Source organism: Lampris incognitus, chromosome 16, assembly GCF_029633865.1.
Source record: "Lampris incognitus isolate fLamInc1 chromosome 16, fLamInc1.hap2, whole genome shotgun sequence".
Lineage (NCBI taxonomy): Eukaryota > Metazoa > Chordata > Actinopteri > Lampriformes > Lampridae > Lampris > Lampris incognitus.
In genome coordinates this window covers 25,931,722-25,949,031 of record NC_079226.1, presented here as the reverse complement: position 1 = coordinate 25,949,031, position 17,310 = coordinate 25,931,722, and the positions used below count along the sequence as shown (strand labels likewise).

The 17,310-nt window shown below is 44.8% G+C and overlaps 1 protein-coding gene across 7 annotated transcripts in view; it reads left to right on the top strand.

Annotated features, from left to right (window-relative positions):
* The window catches only part of qkia (QKI, KH domain containing, RNA binding a), a 110,876-nt gene that overhangs the window by 30,189 nt on the left and 63,377 nt on the right, over positions 1-17,310 (top strand). For all 7 annotated transcript variants that reach the window (XM_056295491.1, XM_056295488.1, XM_056295487.1 and 4 more), the window contains exon 2: positions 7,048-7,190. In XM_056295491.1, coding sequence (XP_056151466.1) covers positions 7,048-7,190 — 143 coding nt within the window. The remainder of the gene's footprint in view (positions 1-7,047; positions 7,191-17,310) is intronic.

Here is a 17,310-nt window from a genome sequence, read left to right as displayed (position 1 = left end):
TCCTCAGTTTGTGCCTTTCTGACTAGACCAAGCTAGTCTGGCTGGTCTAGTCAGAAAGGCACAAACTGAGGAAGCCTCTTGGATGAGAGGCGAAACGTCTTCACGGATACATACCAAGTCCAGTCGCACTTGATTCAACTCCTTTGGATAACCATGACCTGGATGAATGAGAACATTCACAGCCATCCCTCCTTGCAATCGCACTGTTTTTAACCCAAACGTAGCTTAACCATGTTGTGATATGCTGCTACAGTACACTTTCACAGCAAATATTACTGGGACCACTGTAGAAATTGCAGATGAACATTTAATATCTTGGAAGTCACATTACAGACTACCCGCTAGCTATTCCTGTAACAAACTGGACACATTTTTGAACATTGACCATACACGGTCCAGCCATATTCTAGGTTTTGACCTAGTCTCGTTTTCCTTTTTAAAGAGCCTACAACCATTTTCCTGAGTTGAATACCCCCTTTTTGAGGTCCTGGTCATCCCTTTTATGTTGTTTTTCTCCCAGGCTTCAATCCACCCAGAGCCTGGATGTGGCCTGAAGCCAGTGGTGTCGGCTGGGACTGGTGTAACTTGTCCTCCCCCTAGCCCAGGGAGGATGAGTTCATTTGGGTTTTAGGGGGAGTACGGGAGTGTATGTGTGGACTAGGGAATGATGAGGGTGAGATCATGCGGTTAGGGTGGGAGTAACTCTTAACACCAAGGCTCTCCTGCCTTTATTTGTGAAGTTGTGATGTGTCCCACAGGTGTTTCTTCACTGCCGGTCCACACAGCTGCATGCCAGATGTGTCTCTATAGGTCTGGGTTGTGTGCGTGTGTCTTAGTTTGGGTCAAGGATCACATCAGTAACAGACCTGTCTTTCCCATAGCAAACACTTTTTTCAGATTTGACAGGAAATCTCAATGCAACCCATTCACTGTCAAATCCCACTGCAGCAATCCCACTATCTCTGTTAATACATGCAATATTTGTCACCACTGGTATAACACAAGCCACTGACAGGAATATGCTAAGGCCTAATTCTGTAATTTTATTTTCTTTTGTTGTTTTTTTCACAGCAGTGACCCGTACCTTCTAGTTTCTCCAGCCCAAGGCTCCAGCGGTGGGGGTCATGTTTGGGGATCAGGCATATGCTGGGGTGTTTTCCCCCAGCTGGAGTTTAAATAGACCTCCTGCTTGCCCAAGAGGTGGAATTACTACCCCACCTACACCCACACAAAATTCCACAGTGGCATTGCATGGCCCACTTGCTTCACCAGTTGCTTTCAGTTATTTCCGAGTCACGCATTTACCCCCGCCATCTTTGGTTTTCTCCTTCCCTCTCAACATGTTTTTCCTGCATTGATAGCGGCTGCTTACCCTTTCGGTTCAGGCCCGCATTGTGTGATTTTGTCTGTGTGCGTGTGTGTGTGTGAGAGCGAGAGAGACGACTGTGCAGTGATGACATACATGGGCAGTGAGAGCATGACCTGTGAGTGTCATGGGGTGTTACAATCACACACACATACCAGATACCAGGAAGTATGAATGATCACTTTGTCTCTCCACCTCTGTAACATCGCATTCCTCAGCCGTGTGTGTGTGTGTGTGTGTGTTTCGTGAAGAATTTTTTCTCTCTCCAGTCTTTTTCTAGAGCATGTGTGTAAGGGAGCGCCCATCCCTTAGGTCCATTAGTTTTATCTGACAGGGGGATCAGATCTGAAGGCATACACCTCAGCCAGAAGGATTCCATGTCTTTCCTCTCCCCTCCTTTCCTAGTCGCTCAAACAGACTGCTATATTAGAACAGCCCCTGGGGAATTGGCAGGCAGGGAGGGAGGGATGTGGCCTTAACCCCTTGTGCACTACACAAGGGGTTAAGTATTTGTTTTATTTATTTATTTATTTATTGTAGTTGAAGTCCCATTGAGATGGACTGACACCTGAGCATGATAATGTTTCATTGTTGTTATTGCACGATCTACATTTTTGGGGTTCTTGTGGCAACTGCATTGTCAATTTTCAAGTCAATTTTATTTGCGTAACCCAATATCACAAATTACAAATTTGCCTCAGGAGGCTTTACAGCAAGACAAAATTCTGTCCTTACAGCCTCGCATAGGATAAGGAACAATCAATTCTTCTTTTGCAGAGTGATTTGGCAAGGCTTTTTGTGGCGCTTCCTGTTTTGTCTGAGGAAAAACTGAGGGGGCAGTGTGGATTTAATAATAATGTCTAAATCAAAACGCTGTTTTGCTACATTACCATATGTGTCAGGGAATGTTTTTGTTTTGTTTTTCATGCAGTTTTCATTAGAGATAGACCGATATGGTTTTTTTCAGGGCCGATACCAATTATTAGTAGTCAAGGAGGCCGATAACCGATATTTGGAGCCGATATTAATTTGCAGTAAAAGGGAGAATATTGGCGTCAAAATTTTGAATAATACAAACTCCAACACTTCACTTCGTTTAAATGCCTTTAAGCATATGTTTATTAAACAGCTTTTCAGATTTGCAACATGTTAAAGGTTTTTTTTAAATCTTGGACAATAGACATTTTTGTTTTAAAATTCTAACAAAAAGTGCAGGGAGCTCCCAGGCTCAGCAGCATGTCTTATAAAGTTAAATGAAAACTTAAACAAATAAATAGCTCCCTAAAGTTGTCTACAGTAAATAAAGTTGTCCAAAATGTCACTATAACTGAAATATTAATCTTTCACTTATCTTTGTTTTAAGTTCAAACAAAAACAAAAAGTGCAGGGAGTTCCCAGGGTCAAAGTTTTATAAAGTAAATAAAACAGATTTAAATAAAATTTGCACAGAAATGTGAGTCTAAAATCAATTAGTAGTCCCAATTGAGCAGCACCAGATTGTGGTGCAAAAAGCAGAGTTGTTCAGCGTGCTCTCCAGTGAGACTGCTTCTCTTGCTCTCATAAATTGCAGAGACTTCACTGAAGACGCGCTCACTTGGGACTGATGAGGGTGGTGCACAAAGAAACTTTCTTGCTTGTTTCGCAAGTAGCTTGAAGCGCCCATCATTCTGTCTCCACCACTGGAGTGGGTCCCCTTTACGTCTGTCGATCACTGGCTCCTTGAGGTACAGATGTAGCTCATCCTCAACGCAGCTACTGGCCAGCAGGTCACCAGTGTCATGTGCCAGCAGAGAACTGAACATCTCATCAACACGGCTGCAGAAGGATGTGTGTTCTCTCTGTTGCCTTTTGTGGGTGTTTCCGTCATTCTCGTGTGTCCCATACTGGCTCCTTCTGTGGCAGCCTGCTCCTCCATATTGGCTCCTTCTGTGGCAGCATGCTCCTCTCGAGTGGTCTGTTGTGTGGCAGCGTCCTCTTCCTCTTTCAACCATCCTTTGGCCTTGCTCAATGTCGTGGCAGAGGAGAATGCATGACTCTTATAACAAGGATCTAAGAGACAGGCCAGCACCACAGTTTTTGTGTCTTCTACTTTTGAGAAACGCTTGTCGAGGCTCTCCCTCAAGGCTTGCCTGAGCATTCTGATGCCTTTTGTGGGGGGCCCCTCATCATCTTGAAGAAGCATCTTCAGCACAGTCAGGCATGGAATGATGCAGGATGCTGATGAGTTGCTGTGGCTCACCTGAAGTGTCACTTCCTCTATTGGGAGAAGAGTTTCAATTAAATTGGACACAAGGTCCCATTGGTGAGCATTAGGACCTGCAAATCCTCCATGTTCACCACAGTAGATGGTAAGCGCACGATTTTGCTCCAGCATTCTTTGCAGCATGTGGAGCGTTGAGTTCCACCTCATTGGAACAGCCTGGATTATGTTGTGCTCTGGCAGGCCAAGTTCCCTCTGAATGACTCGCAAACGCTGTTTGGCCAGAATGGAGTGGGGGAAATGTGTGGCACACTTCTTAAGCATTGCAATGACATCTGTGACGGCTCTTTGACTTGCCAGACCGTCATTCACCACAAGTTGCAAGGTGTGCGCCGTGCAGCTGAGGTCTGGGAATTCAGCTAGCCTCATTCCCTTCACAATATTTGCTCCGCTGTCTCGAAGCACTAGTGCTACACGGTCTTTGCTTATCTTCCAGTCCTCAAGCATATTGAGGAATGTCTCTTTAAGGTATTCCCCAGTGTGGGACCCATGCATCGCTCTTGTATTTAAGATGACCTGCTTTCTTGTTCATTCAGCGTCGATGAAATGGCATGTCAGGCTCATTAGAGACTCTGTCACACCAGACCAGCAGTCTGTGGTGAAGGAGAGAAAGTAGCCAGCATTCTCTGGTTGAATCAGCGCTTTGATCTTGTCCACAATCTTGTGGTGAACTTCTTGCAGCTTCTCAGTTCGGTAATACTTGTCATTTTTCAGTGCATATCGTGGCTCTGCTGCAGCCATGAGGCGCTTAAAGCCAACATCAGACACCACCGAGAACGGTTGGTTGTCAGTGACTATCATCTCTAGGACTAGTTTGTCCGTTAGTTTCGACCTGTCATCTGAGTTTGTCCACTTTCTTTGTTTCTCTATTGTTGGCTGAGATGAAGTTGCCTCATCCTGATGAGATTCAGATTCCCGTTTCTTCTGTGCTGTTTCATACAACTCAGGGTGATGAATCCTAAGATGGGACCACAGGTTTGAAGTATTTCTGTTTTTCCCAGTTGTTGCTCCCATGCTGACACCTTCATTGCATGTATTACAGACTGCCTTCCCTGGTGTTGGTTGAGTGTAATACTTCCATACTGCACTTTTAAACTGAAGTCTATCCATCTGCAATAAGGGTTTGAAAAAAAGAGAGAGTTAAAAGTGGGGCCACATGCTGTGACATATGCTCAACTCATCATGCTTCATTTATCACAGCATTTGGGAAGCCTGTAGTTGATTTTATTATGTAAATGTTACATTTTAACAACATGTGATAGTGGGGACCCTGTAATTCAAAACTAGGCTGCTACATTAATAATGATTAATGTAACTATATCTGAAAAAATAGTACAATAGCAATAGGAGAGACTATTCATCCCTGAACACCATGCAGTTCATGTAGGCTTTATGATGCAGTTACATTATGTCTTAAGTCTTAAACAGCAATATCCTGCTCCTCTCTACAAGAAACTATCAAAGACAGCTGCGGGACACACTTAATCTAACAACATGTCATTTTCTGCTGCTTGGGATCTCTCAATCAACACAGAAAAAGGTAAAGTAAAATAACTTGGTAGTTAAACAGCCATTATTGCCTTACAGTTTTCTCTCAGACAGACGGTGCTGTGCTTACTTTTATCACTATTTCCCTATCAATATTATCAGCAACCTTGTTTCAAGTGATTAAACCGTTAAAAACACTAAATAGCCTACAGCATCTTCACTGTAATAATCAGTTTATCATAGGAACAGACAGCTGCCGCTAACGTATTTGGCCTCACAGTAACGTTAGTAGTAGTGAATTGTAGAGTTTCTCATGTGGCTTCCACACAAACACACTATTCAGACATTCAAACAGACATTCTCCCCATTCATAGTATTCCATGACGTCACTCAAAACGAACCGCGGCCAGTATAACAGCACGACATCGAGTGTGATATTACTTTTATACAATATTCTACAAGCGCCATTTATCAGTTAACAGTAATAAGCGACAACAGATAATGATTAGCTAGTTTATTTAATCATTTATTTGACTCCGCCAACACAAATACTGCTGCATAGCACTAATTTTGCACTGTTGGTGCATTTCTAATGTTAGCTTTTGAACGCTGGTATCTTCTTGCTGTTTCTGTCCCTGTTGGTTAGCTAGCTGGCTGGTTAACGTTAGCGCTAATGCTCCTGCTAGCGTTCGCTAATTTACGTTAGCAGAGAGCGATCATTATCTTAAATGTATTTGCTATGGCAATGGCTGTATGTTTACTAGCAGAGTGGCCAGTGTGCTCATTTAAGATAACGTAAGGATATCTCTCTGCTAACGAAAATTAGCGAACGCTAGTTGCAGCATTGGCGCTAAAGTTAACCAGCCAGCTAGCTAACTAGCTGGCTTATGGCTTGTTACCCTGCTATACTAACGTGACGATAACGTTAACATTAGTTGTCAACACTGGCATTAATCCATTTGATCTGGCTAGATTATAACCTCAATGAAGGTGCTCAGAACACACTCTGCTGCTTTGTGAAGGCAGGAAATTTTTCCGGTTTATTCTGGCTAGCCTCCTGGCTTGGAGAAGGAGAAAGCGGACCGGTGGGCTAACTTTACGCTAAAAGCTGATAAGCCTTCACCTCAACATGCTTCCCTGCAATAAAACTGGACTGAATTGAGTTCATTAGGTTTTTACTCTCTCTCTCACTCACACACACAGACTTCTGCTATCACGGACTATTTCCATATCGATATTATCAGCAACCTTGTTTCAAGTGATTAACAGGCACGTCTGGAGGGACTGCGAGCGAGCAGAGCTGCCGCTTATGTTTATATAACGTTAATGGGCTCACAGTAATGTTACTAGTAGTTGTGAGTTGTAGAGGACTGGGATGTTTATTACAATTTCAGGAGAGTCTGCTGCCTTAACTTACCTTCGAAACATATATCTGCTCTCCGAGTCCGGACCTTCTCCAGATTCGGCAAAACTTTTTCTCCTCTCCCCCGTGTGTGAGCACCGTGCATGCACAGCTATCACTGCTGATTGGCTGTTACCCGTGCCGTGGCTCTGCGTGTAACCAATCAGATAGTGCTGTGGGTGGGACAATGCTGGAGAGACAGAGTAGTGACAGCAGACAGAGAGGCGCGCCTGCATCAGAGCCAAAATAACCCCGTTTTAAATTGATCTCTTATCGGCCGTTGGATTTAAAAAAAAAGGCCGATGCCGATATGCGTCAAAATGCCAAATATCGGCGCCGATAATCGGCCCGTTCGATAATCGGTCTATCCCTAGTTTTCATGCTTTTATACATTTCATACACACACACACACACACACACACACACACACACACACACACACAGGTCCATGCATGCACAGAGGCAGTAGTTTTTTCATTCTTGTATTCAGTTGCTAACCACTGTGGTCATGTTAATTTTTGTGTGTTGCAGAGATCAACAGAGTTCGTAAGGACATGTACAATGACACGGTGAATGGCCTGGTGGACAAACACCCCTTGGAGCTGCCTGAGCCTGTGGGACCCATCATCCTCCTGCAGGAAAAAATCTTTGTGCCTGTCAAAGAGTACCCTGATGTAAGGCTTACAGCAGACGTGCGCGCGCGCACACACACACACACACACACACACACACACTGGCTTGCTTGTTGGTGAGATGCTTGCCAGCTATATTTGTCCCTTCTTCTATCTGTCTGCCTTTTCATCTCTTACTCACACACCGTCCGAAATTAACGTTTTGGCTTACCAGCCAAGGGGACTGGTAGATGAAAAAATCTACCGGCCAACCATATTTTTTACCGGCCAAAATAATTGGTAGTTTTTTTGCACCATACATACATTTTCAGGAGGCACTAGTGCAGCGACCAGGACACATACCCACATCTGGCTTCCCACCCACAGACACGGCCAATTGTGTCTGTAGGGACGCCCAACCAAGCTGGAGGTAGCACCGGTATTCGAACCGGCAAGCCCCGTGTTGGTAGGCAATGGAATAGACCGCTACGCCACCTGGACGCCCGCCAATTTTTCCATTTGACCTACCATCAACATTGGCCAAACAAACAGAACATTTGTTCCCTGAAGTATGTTTATGATCAGTTGGTAGGTTGTGGTGAATGACAGGAGAAACATATTCAGCTAGGTAGGAGCCACACGCGGTGCCCGACCACCTGTTTAAAAAAATCAACCCAGTGTCTCTGCAGCTTGTCTCCCTTTCAACTCGGCAACAAAGACCCCCCCGGGGCCAGCTGGGCTGGAGGTCAGAGGACTACACAGCTGAAAGAAGCAGGTGGACCAGAGAAGACATTCCGGTGGAGCAGGAGGAGCAGGTCTTGGTAGGTGCAGACATGACTGTGACACCAGAGAGTGACAGAAAAAAAATCGCAGATCTGTAGTCAAGGTGGCTGAGTGAAAAAGGGAGACAAGCTGTGGAGACACTGGGGTTTTATAGGTGGTTGGGCGCTGGGTGGCTCCTACCACTTGACTGGGTGTTGAGGGAAAAGATCTGTCTCAAGTGCCAAGGCGGAGCCTTGAAGGGGGTAAACCAATAGTGAAGCCTGTTGGAGGGTGGCGCATGTATGACTCAACTGTTTCATTAATTAGCAGTATGTCTGCGCAGCCAGTGGTTGCTTGACTTGTCCCATCAGTCCCGTGCTGTGTCATTAATATACCAGTGTGACGTGGCTATATCGAGTCACCAGTCTAAATCAGGCCTGGCCAAAGGAAACCTTGACGTGCTTGGCTTGTCATGTTTTCCATGTACACACACAACTTGTACATGGAGGAAGTGGAAAAGAGGGCTCTGATGTCCTATCCAGGGACACCACGTAGCCATTGTTTCACGTTTGACACCTGGGTTAAAATTAAATCTCAGGTTGTACCACATTTCACCGACCACGTTAACTGTGTGGACAACCACATCAGGTTCACCAGGGAGGATGTGAAAAATTACAGGTTAGCCTTCTTAGACTGAAATTGCAATTGGTGATGGGGGACATTTGATTGTTGATGTTTACCATAAATCAACTCATCATCCACAAACTAGGAGTCATCAGGACACTGTACCACCGAGCTGACAACGTCCCCACCGACACAGCGGCCGGGGAAGGGGAGAAATCCTACATTAAACAGGTCCTGGTTAAGTGTGGTTATCCTAACTGGGTGTTTGTCAAAGCCAGGAAGATGTCCAAACAGTGCACCAGCTGATCGAAAAGAGGAGGGGGACGACAGCTGCCTAAGTGTAAACCAGTGGTGATTCTGTATGTGGCGGGAGTGTCAGAACAGTTGAGACGCGTATTTAACAAACATCATGTCTCAGTTGCTTTTAAAACCCCAAAACACACTGTGCCAGAAATCGGTCCACCCCAAGGTCAGGTCCCCTGGCACAAATGGAGCAATATAGTGTACGCTGTTAAGTGCTTGGGAGTATTGCAATGACTTGTACTTCAGGGAAACCAAACAGACGCTGGCCAAGAGAATGGCACAACACAGGAGAGCTAACACGTCAGGCCAGGACTCCACAGTCTACACCCATCTACAGGCCAGTGGCCATTCTTTCATGTATCAGGATGTGCACATCCTTGATACGGAGGAACGCTGGTTTGAACCGGGAGTCAAAGAGTCCATCTATGGGAAGAGGAAACAACCATCCCTGAACCGAGAGGGGGGCCTAAGACTACATCTGTCGCCATCTTACAATGCTGTGATTGCAACCATTCCCAAATCCTCTGTGACCAGTACACATGGCCATTGTAACTCTAGTTAATGGTCACAGCAATTTGCATATGAAGCCGATCATTGGTTTGGGTCGTTATGCCACTGTATTGTTTATAAGGGTGGGGATACCTGCAGTCAGTTGAGACTAAAGAGGTCACTTTAGTTGAGTGATGCAACGTTTCTGTCAAGAAATGTTGTGTCCAGATGAACTGATTGAACTTTCTGTGCTTGGCTATTTACTGGCAAGCTATGAGGTAGGTTGGTTCTGAGAATGAGGTGGGGTGGGGGGGTTGAAAACTAGCTTTTTGTAAATACTCCAGGTGGAGAGAACAGAAAGCGTTCATGAGTAAGTAAGGCTGGACGCACAACACTGCTCAGAAGGACAGACGAATGGTGACACACAAATATGAGAGGTTGAGAAGGGCACAGGGCACAGTAGAGCTGTCAGTTTGGCTGTAGAGCCGGATGAAGAAGATGATGGGAGAAATGAGGCTGAAGGCTTGTCTGAAGGATGACTGAGGTTTGTGTGACAAAGAGTAAGATCTACAGATAGATGGGAACTAACTTTACATGAGTGAAACGTGTGTGCTTGTGTCTGTGTATAAGTTTCTGATCATTGTTAAATTGACCAACTTCCTCTTCTCTCATCTATCTTGTGTTGACAATTCCTATGGGAGAGGTAGTACACACACACACCCACACATACATACATACCTACACACTCAAATGCGTGATCAGCTGCATCCCCTCTACAGTAGAAACATTTTCTTGGTAATCCCAGCAGCCAGCAGAGAAGGAGATGTGTGTGTGTTTGGGGGGGGGGGGTGAAAGAAGTGGCAGCACAGACGAGCAAGGCAGGGCTCAGCTAGGCATGAATTGCATTTTCCCCCTGACAGAACTGATAAAGGGCACCAGGGACCTGTTCCTTGGCTCAGCTTTAGGCCAAGCCCAGGCCCCCAAATCCAGAAATCACCAGCCTCAGGCCGAGTCCCGAAACCCCGCTAGCCCAGCTCAGGTCTTCTGACTTTCCACCAGTTTACCCTTGCTGTGCCCTGCTGAGATCTTGTAGATAAAAAGTGTTTGCATTTACAGTGATATTTTTCTACTTTCTCGAGCACATTAATTGCATTCAGCTCCATTGTTGATTCCCGCTTCTCCAATTTGACTTCTTAGTGTGATCCACTTTCTGTGGTAAATATTGACATGATAACTGGAAAGTTGGCTAAGAAGCTTTTTCCCTCTTAAGTGAAGCTAGACAAAGGCTTTGTCAATCTTGGGCTGAGCTATCTATAGTACATTTGCTGTATATGCATAATAGGAAGGCTTTATATAATTATATAAATGGTAGACACGTTCATTATAGCTCAGGGTGTGTGTGTGTGTGTGTTTTTAACTGTAAATTTAGCTCATGATTGCACCAGTAAACAGAAAAATGATTGAAGCTTGTACAAGGAACAGCAGTGGTACTCCTTTTGACTTTAAGCGGCCTTCTGCATCATCCGCAGTCACTCTTCCTCTTAAATACACTCGCACACCATTAAATGTGCTGGCATCCTCGGATGACCCCCGTGTCCCTGCTGCACAGTGAGCTGCTCCACTTTGTGCTGGAGACAGCGCTGCAAGTCCAGTGTGTTTATGAGCAGCCTGGCAAGCCACTAAATTAATTAGGCCTCCCCCTGGTGGCCAAAATGAGTCACTGATAGCCTGACCCAGGCACGCGTACACACACACACACACACACAGATCCATACTAATGCACTTACAACCCAGTTTGATCACTGAATGATTCAGTTTGACTAGTGAATTGTTTGTTTTTATTCTATACGGATACATGCACACACACACACATCTGCAGGAGTGTGTGTGCACATGTAGTTTAGTCATTAAGTTTGTAATAGAAAAAGGCCAAATAACGTTGTTATATATAGCTGTGTTGATTGGGACCAGGGGAAATCTGCAGCAGGTCTTCAAGGACTTGTTCTCGGCTTGGAGAGGCAAAGTTTCCTTTAATGGCTCAGGAAAGATTTGTGTTCTCGACTGGAGTTTTAATTTCTGAACACAAAAAGACATTGTTTAAAAGGGCAACACCGGCAAAAGTAAATGCATTTGAGAGGCGCGGCGGCACGGAGAGCTTGTCCTGGTACTCTGGAGTCTGGCGGTTCTTATCCAGAGATCAGGTGACCCATCTCCAGATTCCGATGGAGACGGAGGTGAATGTAGGAGAAATGACGAAGGGAAGAAGACTGTCCCTTCCTGTCTGCATCTTCTTGCTAAGAGGAGAGGGGCCTGTAATCACAATTATTAGACTGGGGAATATCCTCCACCCAGCCCTTCTACATTTTCTCCTGATGTCCCAGATACTTTTTCCCCTAACATATATTGAGGTAGGATTTAGTGTGTGTGTGTGTGTGTGTCTGACAAGTAGTTTTCCCAAGAAAGTAGATAATGCTCTTCTCTTTTCTCAGCATCATGGGACATCTGACTTTTGCTCATCGTCTGTCAGTAATAACCACTGGTATAAATTCATACCCTCTTTTACCTGTCATGAAGATGCCCAGCTCATCTCTGTCTGTCTCTCTTTGTCTCTCTCATTCGGCCTGCCTGTCTCTCATTCTGTCTGTTGCTCTCTCATTCTGTGTGTGTGTGTGTGTGTGTGTGTGTGTGTGTGTGTGTGTGTGCGTGCGCGCCTATCAGCCCCCCCCCCTTCTCTGTTGCACTGACAGATAATTAGATCGTCTTGGTGCCTGGCTGCAGTGCAGCATGTCAATTCCACCAAAATAACTTGCCATGCCAGCACACTTCCCCTCTAATTCCTTTAAGTGTGCACCGGTGTGTCAGTTTTCGCCGGTGTGTGTGTGCGTGCACCTCTGTTTGCCAATGTGTGTGCATAGAATGTGTCCATGTATATCCGTTTGTGACCACCAGTCTGTCAGTCCGTCCCCCTATGTTCCTCTGTGTGCTCAGCCTCTTGCCATGCTCCAAGTCAGCCAATATGTGATATCAGCAGCGTACTTAGAGCCCTGTGAAGCATCACCGTGGCGACCGCATCCTGACTGACAGCAGAGTGGCGGGCCATCTGATAACGGCAACCTTCAATTAAGTGCTATCTGCGATTCGCTCTCTCTCTCATGCACACACACATGCACACGTGCGTGCACACACCGATAGGTAGCTGACTGGCAGCTCAGCATGTCATTTCCATTGACCTTCAGCTGTCTGATAGGGATGTCTGTGTCTGTCTCCACTTCGTTCCTTGTGTTTGCGTTTGCTGACTGTTTAATGCCCAGGTGGGTTATGGTTTAGGCATAGGATTGAGAGATGACTCTAGGAGCATGCGTCTACACACACACACACACACACACACACACACACACACTCCTCTTCCTGTGCTGACTTTATGAAATGGGACACTCAGACTTTAGCTGTTGGTAAACGGATCCACCTGAAAGGGACTTTGAAGGAGCTTGAGGGAAGAGAAGGGACTTGTGTATTGATGGGACTATAAAACATTGTACATCTCACTGCTGAAACCCTCCTTTAGTATGATCAGCACTGGAACATTTTGCACATTCCAGTTTTATTTGACGATGTGTTAAAGTTGCTGTAGGTAACTTTGGAGAAGTGAGCAATTTGATACAACACTCCTGAAAATATCCAGCCCTCCCTGCACTCTGCTTCCTCCTCCCCCTCCGTTAACTCCTCCCTCCAAACCAGGTTCATGCACATGCATGAGTCTGCCTGTGTCATAACTGGCAAAATTTGTATTGTACTTGATAATCTATGCATAACATTTTTTTTTTTTTGGCTAGCAAATCTCTTAAACTATTGTTAACCTCTCTTAGCATTGTTGTGGTTTTCTTTAGGAGGAACTGAGCGTTCTTTACAAGGACTGGTGTTCTTTCTTTACGAGTACCGGGCTGCCCTGCGTGCGCACATGACTTGATTGGCAGTTAGGGATGCCCCCTAGTGGTGATTGGCAAAAAAAATCCAATTGGTCCAAATGAAAACAACCAAGCAGAATACATCCTAGGTGCAGCCTGAGACATCGGAATTTTTTCACAGTACTTTTACTTGAGGAATATCTGTCAGGAATAGGAATTTCACCAAGCATGACAAAATGTTGGTCACAGAAAGTTACCTACAGCAGCTTTAATCCCAAACTGTGTAATCCTGTAGACAAAAGTGCAAGGTTTGAACCAACTATTGCTCTTTTCGGCCTTCTTACTCTGTGGCAAAGTAGTTTACCTTGGTTAGCACATTTTCTGATCCGTGCATTTTGCGTTTTATGCGATGGATGTGCTGCATCTCAGTTTCTGTTCAGTTTTTGGGTAGTTATGTCATTTTAGGGTGTTTACATCAGCAGTGGTATCCTTTTTAAAAGCAACTTATGGGCAGAAATGTGTCACTAGAAATTGAATTTAAATTTGGAAAAATAAATTTTTGAATCACATAATTTGAACTTGTATTTAACTTGAATAATTGCATTGAAAAACTGAATCTGAACAGCATAATTTGAAATTGAATTCATTAATTTGGACTGAAATCCAAACTGTATTCAGTTCCCACAATTCAAATTCAGTTCTCGTAATTGAAATGATATGGTGGCTGAGCAGGTGTCCAAAGCTAACGGGTGCAAGTGACTATGGGCTATGCGTAATGACCGATCTGAATGAAAAGGACCTCACCCTGCTCTGTGAATCTGCACTCGATTGCGCTTCCTCAACGACCGGATGTGCATCTTCCTGAACTGAAATTGAATTTCAAGAACTGAATTTGAATTGAGAACTGGATACAGTTTTTAATTCAGTCCCAAACTAATAAATTAAATTTCAAATCATGCTATTCAGATTGTAATTCAAGTTAAACAATATAAATTCAAATTCTGTTTCAAATTCGGTTTTTTCAAATTGAGTTTCGAGTGACACATTCTGCCCATAGCAACTTCCTTCCTGTCTCCATGGTGCCCGGGCTGTCAGTCATCACAGGAACACCTGTTTGATCCCAGACCGGTCTTGTTGGTCATTAGTCTGCCTTTTGAAGCCAAATGACTGCAATTGAGCGTCGCAAATGATTTCTTTGGTCTTCAGAAAAAAACAAGTTTTGATCAAAATTGCCCTGTGCACTCTGTTGCTGGAAGCTGGCACTGGATGTTAAGTTTATGAACGATGGAGGAATGGTGCTCATCAGTCTGGCCTTTGCTCAGGAAGCCAAGATTTGGCGTTTACTTGTTGAGTCTTCCTCAGTTGGCCATCCATTCAAGTAATGCAAGTTCAAGATGTGTAGGTTAAAAAAAAAGATGGGTTCTTTGGTGGTTATCAGCCTCATCTTTTGTGTGTCTTTCTTTACATCTGTTGGTCAGCGCATGTGTTCCTTTGTCACCACAGCTCTGCCCTCTCTCAGGGAGTACAGCAAACCTGAAACCCTATGAAGATCTAATAGGGGGCAGCCTTTCATAAGTGCTAGATGTCTGAATGAATGTATGTTTGGAGAAGAGCACCCTATCAGCATGAATAATGGATGCGCCGGGGAAACGCCATGACTGTGTAGAATAACCTCATCAAGGGAATTAGTGTCATTTCCAGATAGTGTGTGTGTGTGTATGCGTTTGTGTGTCAGGAACAATATTTAGGACAGAGGTCTCCAAAGACATGCTTTCTGTGGCAGGTAGATGGGAGTCTGTTGCACCATGCAACTCATGTCTGTCGATATGAGCGTGTGTGCTCGTGTTTGCTGGGACATGTCGTACAGAGAATGACCAGAAAGGGAAATAAGCCTAGCTGTGAGTGAGTGAGATGAGAAGTAACAACATCAAAATAAGAGAAAAAGGCTGTCTGAGTGTTCACTAGAGCCGTGATGCATCATCCCCACTGTAATGGATGAAGATTTTGCAGGGCTCTGATATAGGTATGGACACTATAGAAACATGAGGAATGTGTTTAACCATTTTACTTTTATCCCACAAAAAGGTCTTAAATTGAATGAATTGAAATTGTGGTTTGGTCCTTACATATGACTTGACATTGAATGTTCCAGTACTGTAACCGTTAGCGAGTGGCTACTCACATCAGGTGGGACAATTTTGTCAAGATTGTGACTGACTAAAGATCAGCACTACAGTGTTTGTAACAGACAAATTGGTGCATGATACAAGGTCAAGTTATTACTCTCGTTCACCGCAGTCAAATTACCAGGCCTTGGCCCATGCCAGCCAGTTAGCCCAGCCCAGTCAATGCACGCCATTTAAGCCAGCTCCCTTGAGGGTATCATCACTTACACATGCCAGCTCCTGACATCCTCAACCCCCTCAAGCCCTCAAGTTATTAACAGTCCTGGGAAAACTCAACACCTCACCTTACCTCCCAGATCGAGCCAGAGAGAGGCAGAATTTGATATTTCCAACCTACCAGTCAGCCATGCATGGTGATGAAGATCATAATGATTTGATAATCAGGTTTGCTTTCAGTTAGCTAACTGAGGAGAAACATTCCAGCAACCATCATAATAAAGCTGTATTCCCTGTTTAGGGATGTCTTGGTAGTAATGAACAGTACAGGCCGTTCAATGCACATGTACAACAACAGAAATGCTTGTGATCAGTTCCTTACGAGCTACCTGTGCAGCTTGTGTTGGAGATTTACTGGAATATGCTGAAGGTAGGGTGTGTATCCACCCTCCTTGGTCTCTGTGTCTCTGTAGTCATATACAGAGAGGGAAAGGTGGAGGGGGGCAAAGAGCGGAAAATGAAGGACGGAGGAAGTGGGTTGCTCACATGGGGGATCAAAGGCTGCAGCAGAGGTGTAGCACACATACTACACACGTGTACACAGGCACACACATACAGACATATACGCAAGGGGCTGAAGATGTGGATTAAACATGACACTGTCGTCGCTTCTCATTGCTGCCAGCACATCCTCGCCATCACTGCTGTCGAACCAGACTGCTAACACACACACACACACACATACATACACACACAAAGGCAGGCTTGCACTCTTGGCTCCTGCTCATCCACAACTATGAACCCTTCCTCAGCTCATTCACACCCATTACTTGGCCAACATGCATTAGTACACATCTTGGTCTCATAAGGGTCATTCAGTGTGTCTACCCTGTTCATATTTTCCATAAAAAGCCTGTGTAAACACAAGCTTATGGGCTTTCTGTCCAGGTTCATTCATCAGGCACGGCCCGAATATTCACTGGTACTATTTAGTTAATGTTAAGTTCATGAGATGCGCATACAAGGAGTCTGTAGATATTTATGTATTACCCAAAACAGGGAATCTCTGACACCCCCCCCCCCCCGTCTCTGTCTTTTTCTCACTCTGTGAGGTGGGGTGGCTGCTAGGTAGCATGGCTAGCATAATTCTACAGCGTGCTCAACCTTGTCAGAGGGCAGACCCGTGATCAACTACTGCTCAGCTGAATACTGAGGGAGTGGCTGGCTGTTTTTTTTTTTTTTTTTTAAGAGTCTCTAATTTTTTTTTCTCTTGTACTTCGTTCTTCGATACTCACGTAATAAGAGTTCATGAATGTTGCTCTGTGTTCTCTTCTCTCCTCATTCTTCCAAACTTATAACTGACATCTATCTTCATGCTCTCCATCGCTATCTCGCGCTTTCTTCTCTCTCTCTCTCTCTCTCTCTCTCTCTCTCTCTCTCTCTCTCTCTCTCTCTCTCTCTCCTCACCATATTTCCTCCCCTGCCTGCAACCCCAAAATAAACCCAAACAGAATTATCAAAGGAGCCAAGGATTAGGCGCTAAACGCTGGATGTGCTGAATAGAGAGCTTTGAAGTCTATTGGGCTTTGAGGCGAAAATGTCACCCGCTGGAATCTAAGTCTAATTTTCACTCTTCAGACACCCCAGCCTCACCGTCTCTGTCCTCCCTCTGTAGACCCGAGGATGCTGTGCTCCACAAGTTCTACTCCATTCATCCCTGGCCTCTCTGAATACCCTGCTCTATCTTTCCCGTTCTCC